The 14,563-nt window shown below is 31.8% G+C and overlaps 2 protein-coding genes across 2 annotated transcripts in view; one reads left to right on the top strand and one right to left on the bottom strand.

Moving 5' to 3' along the window:
* LOC131935222 (uncharacterized) overlaps positions 1 to 4,014 on the top strand; it is a 30,564-nt gene extending 26,550 nt beyond the window's left edge. Inside the window, exons 24-27 of the mRNA XM_059291598.1 lie at positions 423 to 558; positions 848 to 916; positions 1,440 to 1,646; positions 1,863 to 4,014. Coding sequence (XP_059147581.1) covers positions 423 to 558; positions 848 to 916; positions 1,440 to 1,646; positions 1,863 to 1,901 — 451 coding nt within the window. The 3' untranslated portion in view covers positions 1,902 to 4,014. The remainder of the gene's footprint in view (positions 1 to 422; positions 559 to 847; positions 917 to 1,439; positions 1,647 to 1,862) is intronic.
* Positions 4,015 to 6,192: 2,178 nt separating this feature from the next.
* On the bottom strand, positions 6,193 to 14,525 carry LOC131934707 (uncharacterized). Its single transcript, XM_059290790.1, has 13 exons — positions 14,439 to 14,525; positions 12,835 to 12,928; positions 12,114 to 12,260; positions 11,731 to 11,838; positions 10,925 to 11,053; positions 10,533 to 10,627; positions 10,334 to 10,400; positions 9,910 to 9,934; positions 7,888 to 9,776; positions 7,407 to 7,487; positions 7,147 to 7,204; positions 6,780 to 6,888; positions 6,193 to 6,453 (listed from the first exon to the last, which is right to left on the bottom strand). Exons 1-13 carry the CDS (start codon positions 14,465 to 14,467, stop codon positions 6,291 to 6,293), a joined length of 2,994 nt encoding a protein of 997 aa, XP_059146773.1. The 5' UTR covers positions 14,468 to 14,525; the 3' UTR covers positions 6,193 to 6,290.
* Between the last annotated feature and the right edge of the window lie 38 nt (positions 14,526 to 14,563).

The following is a 14,563-nucleotide window of genomic DNA, read 5'->3' as shown; positions in this document are numbered from 1 at the left end:
TTCAATTTATACATCAAACGAGAGACTAGAATTCGCTCTTTAAAATGACATTAAGATTATGCTTCTACGATGCTTCGTCGCGAAGCCGCAACCAAATGAAACAGTGTGGGGTCGATCGGTACACGCAAAACGGTGAAATTTGTTGACGTAACTGATACTTTTCAAACAAATATAAAACACATTCAAACATGTGTTACAGATATAAAAATACCAGATTACGACAGATAAAGGCTTAAACTTTATTGACATATAATTTTTATTCTTATAGGACAACTAGAAGTAGTGAAATTTTATTTTTGAAAACCGCAAAAACTGACCCTAAAACGCACTTTTTCGCCAGTTTGGACTACCTACTAACTGTAATATTTTGTACACAAATGTCACATGAAGTTGAAATATTAATAGAAAATATTTTCTTACAGAAATGCAGTGATGTCTGGCACTCATATAGCACCAATTCTGACATTACCTTTCAATGAAGACATCCAAGAAACTCTGTCAACAAAAACTCCACTACAAGTGTTGAAGAAAAACAGATGGAACAATGCTACAAAAATGGTTTGTTGCATATAAAAACTCGATGATTTAAAAAATGTAAACACTGTTCCAATGTTGCATCAAATGTTATCTTATAATTTATTTTTTTATTCAATGAAAACACATTGATTACTGGTCTAATCAAACACCAGTCTAAAGGCAATCATTTGGTTAAGATGAAATTCCATTTCATTGCCTAGTCAACATTTCCCAATATTGATGACAGTTTGAATCATAGTTTGTCTATCATAGCACCACGAGCCAAATATGTTATTATCTTTAAATCCATTTTTTTTGGTGTTTTTTTCAGTCTGGGGCTAATATTCAAGTCAACATTTGGGATGCTCATTTCAGTTTTTCAGAATTACCTGAATTAGAGGTATGAAAGTAATTCTGTTTGAAACTTATTTTTCTTCAGATTAAGTTTTCTAAAATGAAACATTTTGTCTACATTAGATCTGCAAATTATGTTTTCTCATTTAAAATTTAAAAAGAAATTGCCTTCTATTAAATAGAATGTATTAATTGTCAATAGAACAACTAAATCTGCCTTATTGATATTTGCTGCTAAAAGTTAAGTACTTGGCTGACTGTAGGGCACCTGAAGAGATTTTCTGTTGCTTCTTTGCCTTATGTAAAGGGATTTACATAACATTTTTACTGGGGTACCCCAGCCACTGCCTTCTCAAGTCAGGTACCCATGACAGCAGAGAACCAAAATCGAGGCTTCTGGGCCAGCTACAGCTTGCTCTAACACATGGACTTGCTATACCTGTGTTTAATTTAAAATATACCCTCTCTGACCTGTTTCTGTGATCTCTGTGTATGAATGAAGTGTAGTCCCAGCTGCCTTTACTTTCCCTAGCATTCATTGTTTACTGTAAATTGTTTTAAATGTTTAGATCCATAAAGACCTGATGGAGGCTGTGGGTGAAGCAGCAGAGAACAGCACCCTAGCCAGAACACACCCAGGGGGGAGGACACAGCAGGACCTGGTTCTGTCCATGATGGAGGAGAAGCTGCAGAAGCAAGGCTTGCAGAGCGCCACATTGAAGAAAGAGATAACATTCTTTGCTGACACGATGGCTAAAAGCTTCACCAACTTGATGGTAAGAGCTTAATTTTTTTGTCGCAGTGTATTATGGTCAGGGTTTTTGTTTATGTTGTAGTGTGTTTTTATTTATAGCAAATTTAACGTAATAAATTAATTATTTTTAAAATAACATAACTAATATAACATTTTTAGCAGTATCTTAACAACACTTATTGATCAAACTGAAACTTTATGTCATCACTTTGTTAAAGATTCTATCTTTATTTAACAGATTGATTACTGCTTACAGAATGGCCTGGCTCCTTTATAACATTATCTACACATACCTGACGCATCATTTTTTTCCTTTTTGTGCCCAGGACACATGGGGCAACATCACCTGACTAGAGTTAAATAAATTCAATTGCTATCATTGTTTACATATTTTTTGCTAGGATTCATTTTGCCATTATAAGAATTAAAGATAAGGCAAACTATAAAATCTTACAGATTTTTTTGGTTATGTTTAGCTATTTGTTTTCTTACAGTGAATAGTTTAATTATTTTTTTTTATATTTAAGTAATAGAAACTGAAAAAAGGAATAGCATGATTTATTCAGCTATATAAAACTTTTTAAAAGTATCTGTAGTGGCAAATATGGGACACATGGTCTAGCAGTAGAGAACTAGACTGCTAACCTGAAAGTCTCAAATTTAACTAGTATACAGGTGTTTGCATGTATATTATCTTGCATAGTTGCTGTTAGACTATAGAAAATACCAAGCTAGATATGTTTTCAAGTACAGATTGAATTAAACCAATTATGAGTAAAAAAAAAAATTATATTTATCTATGATATTTTATTCATTAGGTGGCATGTGTTAAAAATTATTTTTTGTTTTATACATCATGTTATCTGTATCTTTACATATTGTTTAATCATTAAACTTGACTATTACACACACCAATCACACTTATTGATTGGTTCCTGGTTCATCATGGTTCAGCTTACTCATATTAAAAAATGTAATTATTTTCTGGTAAAAACACAACCACATATATCTTAGTCTTTAGAACTAATTACTTCCCTTTTTAATTAATAGCTTGGGTTTTCATTCCATTGAACAGATAAATCTATAATTTCAGTTTAAAACTTATTTAATTTAAATAGAATATATTCATGAATTTTCAAAGAATATTAATTTTTCAATCAAATATTTTTCTTTTACTGATTTAATTAAGTTTGGAAATTGTTTCATACAATAAAACTTGCTAGTATTAATAAAGTACATTTGTTGTTTAGATTTAATATGGAAACTAACAGGACCACCATTTTACACATGCTACTTTTTATACATTATAATAGGATGGAATAATTGTTGATTAAATCACACGACTAGTTATCAATGGCTCCCGTGTCTGTTTACCATTTACACCTATTTATTTCTGTTGTCTATAATGGAGTATCATTAAATATGTATCATGTTTTAAAAATATGTATACATGAGTTTCTATTTTAAAAAGAAATCCACTATATTAACAATAAAACTGTTACCTGCCTCTTTGTTCAGTATAAGACCAAAAAAGGTGTATATATTTTTAGATGTCTTATTTTTTTGATAAGCAGCAGTGGTCTCGGTATCTAGGTTTATGTCGTAGAGTGTATCTGTAATGTTACAGTACCTTATTAGGTGCTTTTGGAATAAAAAAAAATTTAGCTCAGTAAAACATTGCATATCTAGAACATTTTTAACATTCATTTTTTTTTGTCAACCACTTTCTTTGTAATTCTTTTTGTTAAATGTGGTTTAGTTTGAATATGCTTGAATTAATTGTTTTTTTCTCATGACCTGGTTATTTGTTTAAAGTGAATTATCAGCTACAACTCAAATATTTATCGATTTCTATTTTGTTAAGAACGGTTTAAGGATTAAATTATATTTTTTTTTGTTTTGCAATATTTGAAGGGTAAGCAGTTTTTTTGTAGTTTATTTTAAACAAATTTTTTTTAAGACTTTAGTAGGTAGTCCATTATAAATCAATGGGAAATTTGTCTATTTTAAAAACCAGCAAAATAATGCCATACTTAAACATACCACATCTCAGATTTATAATGTTAAGGGTTAGCTGGGTTTTTTTTTCTTCTGTATAATGTGGCTAAATCAACATCTTTTCAGTAACGTGATTATTTACACCAATTTTGCAGTGTAATAAAAGTGTTAGTTAAGTTGAAGATTGCTAAGTTAAAACTGAGCAAAGTTTTAGGAATGTTAATGTTAAGTGTCTCTGATGTGTCAGCCCATTGTAATTGATGGATATATATTTCTAAGTATTTATTAAAACATGAATTTGTCTGCTTCAGGTTTTTTAAACTTTGTCAATTTTTCTTCTAAATTTAGTCAAAATGATTTTTTAATAAAGCAAGATTCTTTGTCTCTCTTCAGACTTAAGTTGTTTGACTTGATAAGCACTATACTTTTTCAAACAGAAATGATCCATTCTTGGAGTTTAAAATAATAACTAAAAAGTTTTATTAAAAGGATTAAGAAAAAGCTGTTATAGAGAGAAAAATATTTTCAACTGGGATTAGACTTGCATTTTGTAGTGGATATATGGATAGTTACAAATTAATAGTTCTTTTGCTTTCCTTATGACGAATCTAAGAAAATTATACCACTTTTGTGTTGTTTTGTTATAATAAACAATTCCTGGTTTTTCAATTGTACAGAGTTGACAAATAAAATCATGAAGCCCACAAGCTTCATTTAATTATTTTCTTTCTTTGGTTGTTGCACATAAAACAGCACAAATAAATTTATGGAAAAACTTTAATAAAACAATGCTGTTTGATAATATTTTTTTGGAATACAACAATCAAGTTAGCTTATGGCATAAAATAAAACATTCCTATCATTCTTAGATAGAAAAATGTGTAAATTATGGACTTAAAAACACTTTAAAACAATTTGTTTCTCAGGCCATAGTAAAATTAAATCAAAAACAATTTATCACAGACTAATGTCAGAAACAAAAGTGATACAAGATATGATCAATTACAAGCTGTATCATCACAAGGATAATTTCTCCTTCATTATTCTACACTTAACAATTTAAAAAAGTAAAAAATAAAATGCATTGTTTAACACTATGAGTACAAAACATTAAGTCATACTAATACTAACATAATTTACACAAATATTTTTAGAAAGACAACTAGAAAGCAAGACAATATTTTGATAAACTTATTTTGAAGACATAATTTAATCATATCATTTTTTCTCATATTAAAGCAAAACCATGTTTATGCTGAGAGTTGCAATCAATTTAAAATTAAAAACAATCACATTTTTCCACAACCTTTGAACTTTGTATTTAAAAAGCTGCAAGGGCAGAAGATAAATTATAAGTAGGTTATCACTGTATTCAACATGCACAAACTCCATGTCAATAACTTCAGGCGATTTTTTTGATAAACAAGTGACTAGACAAATAACTTGGTAGAGACCAACTTTTATTTCATAGAGCAGTTTGAGACTAGAAACAAAAAAAAATATCAAATTAGCAATAAAACAACCTCTGATTTTATCAGAAGTCAAAGGTTGGTTACTTTTAAAAGCAACAGTAACTGCTCTTTTTTTAGGTGATGCAAAGAATTTTCATTACTTGAAGAACAAATAAAGGCAAATTAAAATCAAATGAGTTAAGAATATTCTACTTTTTTCAATACCTTATATTGGGTAATCTATTGACTTACAAGAATCAATGAATGTGTCTTGTATTAAATTAATCCACTTGTATTAATTTAATACAACTGAATTAAGGAATAAGAGGTATCAAAACCCCCATGGAACTAAGAATTATTTTGTAGTTGAGCCTATGTTACTGACAGTCCAACAATAAAATAGCATTGGTCAATATCTGAACAGGTGTTTGCACTTTTGATTCATGTGGGCACTGGGCTCAATTGACAACAAGAATGCATTCCACTTATGAACATGAGCAGTACACCCCATTACGTTTTCTTAAGGGTTTCCTATTCCAATTCAGAAAAAGAAATAGACAATCTGAAATGCAGTAATGTAAACAGTTTTGTATACAGTAATAAATGTACATTAACCAATTCATTCAAACAGCAACATGACTTATTGAGCTTATTTTGCAACAAAAATTCAGTGCGAAGAATATTTTTCTTGAAATCTAATGCAGAAAGATCACTAAGCAATTGATTATAATTTTACAAATATCTTAAAAACGAGAATCTTATCTCAAGTTTCTAACTACCTGTCAAAATAATAGTTGCTTTTAACAAAAGCTGTTGTAAGCAATCGATTTAAGGAACTATATTTACAATGAAACTCAGAAGTAGCTCAACGGTAAATAATTCTGAATCCAAATTCTAAGCTCAAAACATGGATTTGAGCTCAGAACACAAAAACAATTGCGGTTAATTCACTGAATAAAACAAAATTATATCTGAGTATTCACATTAAGTTTTTTAATGCTGTCATTGATAATGTACGCTGCTTGATATTAAAGTCTGCATATATATCAGTCCGAAGCTGTGACTCAGTCCTACAGGCGTTTAGCCCTCTTCTGAATAATCACTGTCAACATCCTGTGGATTCATGTGTACTATAATTTGATGTCCTACAACTAAGGCCATCATTCACAAGTTAAGAATGAGCTCAACTAGTCTAGCTGTTATCTTGAATATTATTTTTATATCTTGGCCTCTTTTAAAAAGAACCTTTCAGCATTTTGGTCCAGCATGAAAGTACTGTCTTCTGGTGAGCAGATGCCTCCAGCAGAGCGAGGCAAAGGAAGCTGAAAGTAAGTCTCAGTGTTGACAGTTCTACGGCCAAAACAGGAGGAGGAGTGAGATCTGAAATGATGAAAAAAAAAAACAACACAAGGTGTGATAACACCAGTGAATTGACTGAACAAGTATTGCTATTTCTTAATCTAATAATCTCTCCTTCATCTTTTGCTAGGGAATTGTGTAATACTTAAATTTTAGTGACCAATTTAAAATGAGATATTCTTGTATTGTCATGAAATCTAATTTTTTTTAGAAACGGTGAATGAAATGGCTGCATTTGACAGACAGACAATGTGATTAAAGCAGAAGCCGATCAAAAAGGCTGTGTTAAGGAAGGTTATATTTATACACCGACAGTAATAAAAATATTGAGAGTAATCCACTTTTACCTGTAGGTTACTTCCTGCAAATCTGGCGAGTTCATGAAACATTCATGCATTTTTACACTTGTGTCAACTATTTCATTGGCCAGACTTGTTACAGGTAAAAGTGCTGAGCCTGAAATTCAACAGACATAAAACTTTAATGTTCAAGATGTACATTTTTTTTTCTTAAAGCCAGCTTAGTGTCGGTTTTCACCCCAAAATTTTAGCTAGTTTCATAAAAACAACAAAGCATATCAATGTTCAATGACATTTTTTCAGTAAACTGTTTTCTATTTACCGAACTCTGGACTTTTGAGTTAGCACTCAAGCTGTCTGCCCCCCAACCATGACTTCCCCTATTAGGCTAATAAATGCAAAAAATTCTTTGTACCCTTCAAGCTCTGGGTGAAAGAATCATATCTGATGTACTGGAATGTTGAGCCGACATTCTGTAATTAAAGAAAATAAATATATGCCTATCTAGACATGTAATTATTTATAAATATTTTTTTATATTCTGTCTCTACTCAAATTTGTGAAATTATGAAATGAGTGAAATGTGTCTCTTCTCTAATTTGTGTAAATATTACTTTTCTAGCAACTCTACTTTAATAATCTATATATTTTTTAGTGTCTGCTAACACAGCTCACCTCATTATCATCCTTAACATGACGTTCAGCATCCTTCACTTCAAAGTCTAGCTCAGCCAGGTGAGAAAGGCAAGATTTCCACTGAGGGGAAATTAACATGTAATCAACACAAAATTATTGAAACATTATGGCTGGTACAAAGCACTTAAATCAAATCAGGTATAAAAACATTTGTGTACAGCTGTTGTAAGCTGTATAATTTATAGAATGCAAAAAACTAAAAAATTAATTTTAAATTTAGCAACAAAACTGTTTTAAAATGAAAACATTTATTAAGTATGGAGCATTTATTTAAGTTTCATTTAGTTAGTATTGCCTTAGGGAAAACTTTTATGTGATCAATCTATAAGGTAGTTAACTTGTGCACTTAATACACTGTGCCATATTTTGTAAGCAAACATTATAAGCAAGTATCCAGCTTTACTGAATAGTTCAAATTTTAATATCAGTAATTTTTAACAAATAAAATCAAACAACATACCAGAGAGCTGATGTAAGATTTCCCACACTTTAAATTCCTAGACAATAAAAGCACCAGAAGTGTGTCAGAGTGACCTTGTGCATACAGGGTCACTTCCTGTAGCCCATTGTTCCTCAGACTCCATTTTGTTTCACTACTATTAGAATGTTTGAAATCTGATGCTTCTGAGGTAGATTTTACCTCACTACTGAGATTCAAACCCAGGCCAGCTGTAGCACTGGGTGTGGAATGACTGGAAAACTCTACTTCCTCTGAACCAGACTGCTGGTTGATTTCAAGTGAGCGCCCAGAATGCTCGGCTGTCGGGGATATTGGGCTCATCTCAGACAATCTGGACGTGATGCCGTAGTCTGAGTTCTCACTGTCAACTGCGACGAAAGTTAAACGATCTTTATTCAGACTTAGGTCGCATATTAATGAAAGCTGAGAGCCCTCTGGATCCTGCTTGACGTCAGACGATGACTGCGCTGATGACTCGTCTCCGCTGAAACCTGCGTACAGTGATGTGTTGACGTTTTCTTTGTTTCTGTCGGATGTGTTTTTACAGTTGTCTTTACCCTGACTTCCAGATGAAGTCCTTTCACTCTCAGAATCAAATGATGATGTCTTTAAACTTGATGTGCTAGAAACAATTTTTTTTACATCAGTCAACTCTTCTATTCGCTCAAAGACAGTTTCATTATTCAGATCAGTGGCTACAAATGCCTCCATGCTAGTGGGGCAAGTTGCAATGTTCTTGTTTCTCTCCAAATTAAAAATTGAATTATATGCATTGGAAGGTTCACGCACTGAAATGGATGAAACACTACTGGGTCCTAAAGAGTTTAAGGCAGATAACTCTATTTCACAAGTTAAAACAGCATCAACAGTGTCTATAGAGTTAGGAGAACACCCATTGGTGTTTGAGTCAATAGGAACATTATCTGTTTTGTCTGCAATGTTTTCATGTTTTAAGACTGACTGATCCTGACCAACTAGTTGGTGAAGATCAGGTAAAATATTAGCTGAGGTTTGCTGTACAGGTTCTTTTTGTGCTGTTACATCACCTTCAATGGGTAACAATGAATCAGTTTTGGACAGAGAATTTATAGATACAAGTTCTGTATCCAATCCATTTTTTTCTACAGAAGACATTGTGCTATTTATAGTACAGTTTGGATCAGTGAGTTGTGATTCAACTGCTTTGCTACTTTTTTCTACGGTATCACTATTTTCTTCTGCTGATTTGGTACTTTCTTCTGTAGTTTTGCTACTTTCTTCTGTAGTTTTGCTACTTTCTTCTGTAGTTTTGGTACTTTCTCCTGTAGTTTTGATACTTTCTTCTGTTGATTTGCTACTTTCTCCAGGAGATCCAGTAAAGATGTGTGAATGTGATTCTAGATGGGCACTAGATTGACTTTCTTCCACTGGAGAGCTCATGGACGTAGAGTTATCAGCTACCATAGGACTTGAGCACTTGTTGGGTGTACAGACCAACTCTTTGATGTCACCCAGCTTCTGGTTGGTCTCAAAGTTCAGCTCGGACAGTGTGTCCAGAAACACCTCAGAATCAGTACCCGACGTCACCGTGGCTGTTGGGGACACCGGGAGAGACGTGGACCTGTGTTTTAACAAAGGCGATGCATCGCTGCTGTGAGTTTCTCCTAACTCTGCACCGCTGCTGGTACCACCGTCAGAAGTTTTGACCCTCGGGTAACGATGACCCTGGAGAAAACTAAAAGATTCGTTGTTTTTCCCTGGCTGAAACTCACTCTGAGTTGTCTCATCGTTGTTTCCTTTCTGTGATGAAGAAAATATATATGCCTTTTTTCTCCGGTGCCCAAGGGAAGCAAACTCTTCTTGTGGCAAGTAAACATACAGCAGACGGACTCCGCCTGGCAACTCAAGAACTAAAAAGATAACGAAATTTGACAAGTGTATATTTTAAAAAAAATATATATTTATTTATTTATGTAATATAGACAGGATAATTATAATAGGTAAAGTTAATAAAGAAGTCAATTATAAAAAATAACAGCTTACTTGAATTGGCTTCAACACAAGGGAACTGAAATAAGTTTAAATAATTAGTTAAATTGATGAGGAGATTGAAAAAAAACTTGAAGTGTAAAAAAATATATATTTAAAAATGTAAATAAAAAGAGTAAGATATACATATATTTATAAATTTATTATAACATTTTCTGGCTACTTCTAAGAGCATTTATTTTATTTCAATTAATGAATTATGAAAACCGGATCAGATAAGCAAATTTGATAACTGGTAAGTGACATATGGAGAAGAACCGAGGATTTATAAATTTTCAATAAACAAGTTTTTTAATTTGCAAAAGGTCAGGACAGAGACTTCAGTAGAACTAGTAAATAAAAGTAACTAGTAAATACATTTTTTAAAAAGTTTCACAAATTTCATTGTATAAAAAAAGATGAAAAAGAGTGAACCAACCTGACTGTGGGACATTAGAAGCAGCAGTTGCCGTGTTAAGTTATTATTTAACTGCGAACAAAGTACTCTGAAAAATATTTTTTGAAGAGGATATAGATACAATTATTTTTTAAAATATTTCAATTATTTTTTTGGAAATTTTTAAAAATAATGTTTGTTCCATAAGTTCAATATACTGAGAAGACCAACACAACCTTACTTGTTTCTGTTAAAAAGAGCTCCTGCAATTACTCCTTTGTGACGTAAAGCTCTCTGTAGAATATGGGATGCATGTAAAAAGAGACTTCCTTGACTCTGTAAAAAAAGGAGTGAGTGGCTATAATTTCTAAAAACAATGGCTTTTCATTTAGTAAAGTTACATAGGCCTACATATGATAAAACAGTAATTTTCTTTTTAAGTTTGGATAAAAAGAAATGTGTTGTGGTATTTAAAAACAAAAGCCATGCTATGAAGGAAAAACTAAAATAAATGTAGTTGTTAAATTTCAACAATTTATTTTGATGAATACTTAATCTCAATTGTTGTTTGTATATTAAAGTTTTGTAAAAGCACTTTTTAAAAACATATAATGAGAGAAGAAACAAAATTACCTTGTGCAACTGTACATATGGCAAAACTTGGAAGGCTTGAGACAATGAATCTCCTTGGATTTGGCAAAGTGGAAGATACATGTCCCAAACTCTATCTAACTCCTTCAAGAAATTAGCATCTGATACCCTCTGTAAGCATAATAAAAATAGTAAGTGATGGGAAATATGTGTTTACATTCATCAGTTATTTAACAAGGCCTATATTTTTAGAGGGGTGGGGGTAGTTGAAATGTGCATCTTGCACTTTTTTCTAAGCTACACAAAAACTAGAAATGCATAAATTTTTTTTTTTAAAATATAATTTAAAAAAAAGTTTTCTAGGCTACACAAAAACTTGAAATGCATAAACAATTTTTTAAAAATATAATTTAAAAAAAACATTTGTGATACAAGTTCTCAGTTCTCACATAACAAAAAGAATACATTAAAAATTGTTTTTCACCCCACAGTATGAATCAATGATTTGAGATGAGTGTGAAATACAATGAGAATTTTAAATTACTTCTTCAGAAATGTGTTCTTAAAACACATAAAACACAACTAATCTAGCACTTTAACAAAGTGTGATGGGAAATAGTAGCAGAGTTTCTTCCAGGCATCTCTTCGGGGGGGCTTTACTCCCCCCGAATTTTTTTTACCCCCCCCCCCCCGAACGAAATGAAATTTATATAATTTATATAGAAAATATATACTTTTAACAGTGTCCGTCGTCCCCCCCCCCCCCGAAGAAATTCTACCGCCCCCCCCCCCCCCCCCCCCCGGAGAAAAAAGTCTGGAAGAAACACTGAATAGCAGTACATTCTTACCTCCCGAATAGCTTCAAGGCTGCCTTGGTAAAAAACAAACGTTGACCAAACAAACTGCATGTGGGATATTAAAAACTTGTCTGGGAGATCAGGGCTCCCTGTTAAACCCTGTAAAAATAAAACAGGAATCAACAGAAAGATTAATTTTTTATATCTTTATGTGCTACCATTCTAATAGATAAAACATAAACAAAAACTAACATCAATAATAGTAGATGTTTTAGATTTAGGCTTGATATATGGTTACTTCGTTATCTAATTGAATCACTTTTGCTAGCAGGATGAAACTACTTTTTGTAGTTGGTAATTAAACGTTAAAAAATTAATATTTATTTGTTTTACTTAGGTCTATGTTAAACATTAAAACAAAAAGATCTACTTACTATGATAAACTCTTCATGTTGTAACAAAGCAAAAGTATGGCCAGACAACTTGACTATACTTGGTATACATTGAGGCATAAATTCCAAACAAAAATCAGCCAAACCAATTATTCCTCCTACTAATGCTATTCTGTCATTCACTTCTATCTGTAAATCAAACCAATAGAAATATTGAATTGTTTTCATTTAAATAAAACACTTGATTACACATAAAATAACATTTGCTGTAAGGATGTTTAATGTGGTAAAAAGGTATGCATCAATTATTATTATATAATTACCATAGATTGTTTGATTACCCTATGCATGTGTCATATACAAAACTGTACTCTCCAAATAGAAAAAAAATGTCTGCAGGATTTAATTTTGGTCAAAAAATTTTGTTATTACATCACATACAGGCAGAAAAAATTTCATAGGAATTTTATTTCCATAATTTTTGTAACCAACAGGAATAGACATCTACATGGGAAAAAATTTGAAGGCCACATATTGCAAGGGACCCCCCCCTCCCCCCCAAAACAAAGTATACATTCCATTTTTTTATTCAAATAGTAATTTACAATTTAGAGAATTTTTTTTTTACTGCAAACATGATTAAATGATTTGTTTGGTTAAATAAAAAGTGGTGACAACAGGGCAGGTGTTGAGTTTGGGCTAGGGTAATTTTGCTATGTGCTGCTGGCAAATTGAGAAGAAAGAAATAATGCCAAAAACTTACTGTACGGGGATAAAAGTAAAGAATGGCATCTTTAGGATCATCTTCCTCTGTTTTCTTTTTATGATTGTAAATGAAAAACATGTGACCTTCATGTCTGCAAAAAAAAAAAATTCTCATATAATATTAACTAAATACTTATACTAAAGAACAAATAGCTTTAAAAAATTAGACATTTATATGTAATACAACATAGTTGGGTGATAAAGAAAATAATTGCTGAACTCAGAAACTCTGCATTTTAATAGCTAAGACATTCATAAGTTCTGTAGTGACTGTGACTATAGTTAATAATGCAATGAAAAGGCATTTGGGGGTTGGTTAGATGAAAGATACCTGTTCATTCAAACCATCTGGTGACCGTGTGCCAAACTTAAGTACAAGTCGCCAGTTGGTTTGAGTGAATACACCACGCCCCCAACCCCACCCCTATTCGGTATCCAAGCGTCCTTCTTCATGTCTCTTTTCTTTTGGACATCATGGAATTTAGAAAAGACGTGTTTTCACTGTTGTGTCGAGCTAAGTCCAAAATTGTGTTACTGTTAGTCTTTTCTGTCTAATCTGTGTGTTGACGAAGACCTTGGGTCGAAACATCCATAGTATTTGTAACTGTCTTTAACTTTTGAGGTAACTAACACTATCTGTTACTTATTGTATTAACCTCACTGCAGCTACCATTTGTATTTTTTAAAATAAAGCATAACATCAAACAGAAACAAGCCTGCACAATTATTAATGTTAATTTACATAAAGGAACCACCCCTGATTCATAATTTATCATTAGAATTTTTAAAAAATTTGCAAACATATTTTATAAAATTTTCATTTTTGTTTGCGACTTGTTTCATTTTTTACAGAGCTTATAATATAAGACCTTACATTTTAAATAGAAAAAATGTATTTCTCCTCTCCTATTGAAGCTAGAAATATAAATTTGGTACCAATGGAATTCTTAATCCTTCCTCTAACTAACTCATATGGGATGATTATAGATACCAGTGTCCAATAATGGAATTTTTTTTAAAAAAATGGGTGTTGGGTTGTTAGTAGTATTGTAATTTGTAATATTGACTAATTTTATGGTTTGAAATTAGGGTTAGTCATATGGTAGGACCAGGGTTGGGGTTAAGGACAGGGTTAGCATTGACATTAGCCAGCCATCTATCGTTATTAAATATTATTATTTAGATCTAGATTCTAATTCTAGATTTAGATTTTAGAGGTACATAAAATCGCCAGCGACTAATAATAATGTGAAAAACAGGGGACTCCTTAAATTTTAATAATTACTTCACATTTTGAGAAGGATTTATGTTATGAAAATATTACTAATTACTACACAATTAGGGCCTATTTTTAAACTATTATAAATTTTAAATTATTTTTATTATTAGGCCCTAAAAAAAATTAATTTTTCTTAGTTGAGGCCGCATCGGTGCCGTAGCCGCCTTAAGAGCCTAGAATTATCCATCTATTTTTTTTGTTTTTAGTATAATAGCGGTATTTAGTATTTAGTTTGCACACAGCAGTCACTACACAGACATACAATTTATAAATATTATAATAGGGGGCCTATAATTTAAATATATGTTTACTTGTTTACATACCGAAAGGAAGATCGGATAGTAGAAGCCATTTTGTGGATCTCATGTCATGTGATTTAGAATGAAGACAAAAATAAAAACTTAAAAATTTGCCCGGCTTCTTCTTCTTATTATTACTATTAGGCCTA

This window comes from Physella acuta, unplaced genomic scaffold (assembly GCF_028476545.2).
Source record: "Physella acuta isolate Inbredline_101_S28 unplaced genomic scaffold, ASM2847654v3 ptg000012l, whole genome shotgun sequence".
Lineage (NCBI taxonomy): Eukaryota > Metazoa > Mollusca > Gastropoda > Physidae > Physella > Physella acuta.
Note: the sequence above shows the minus strand (reverse complement) of the source record. Positions and strands in the feature narration are given on the sequence as shown.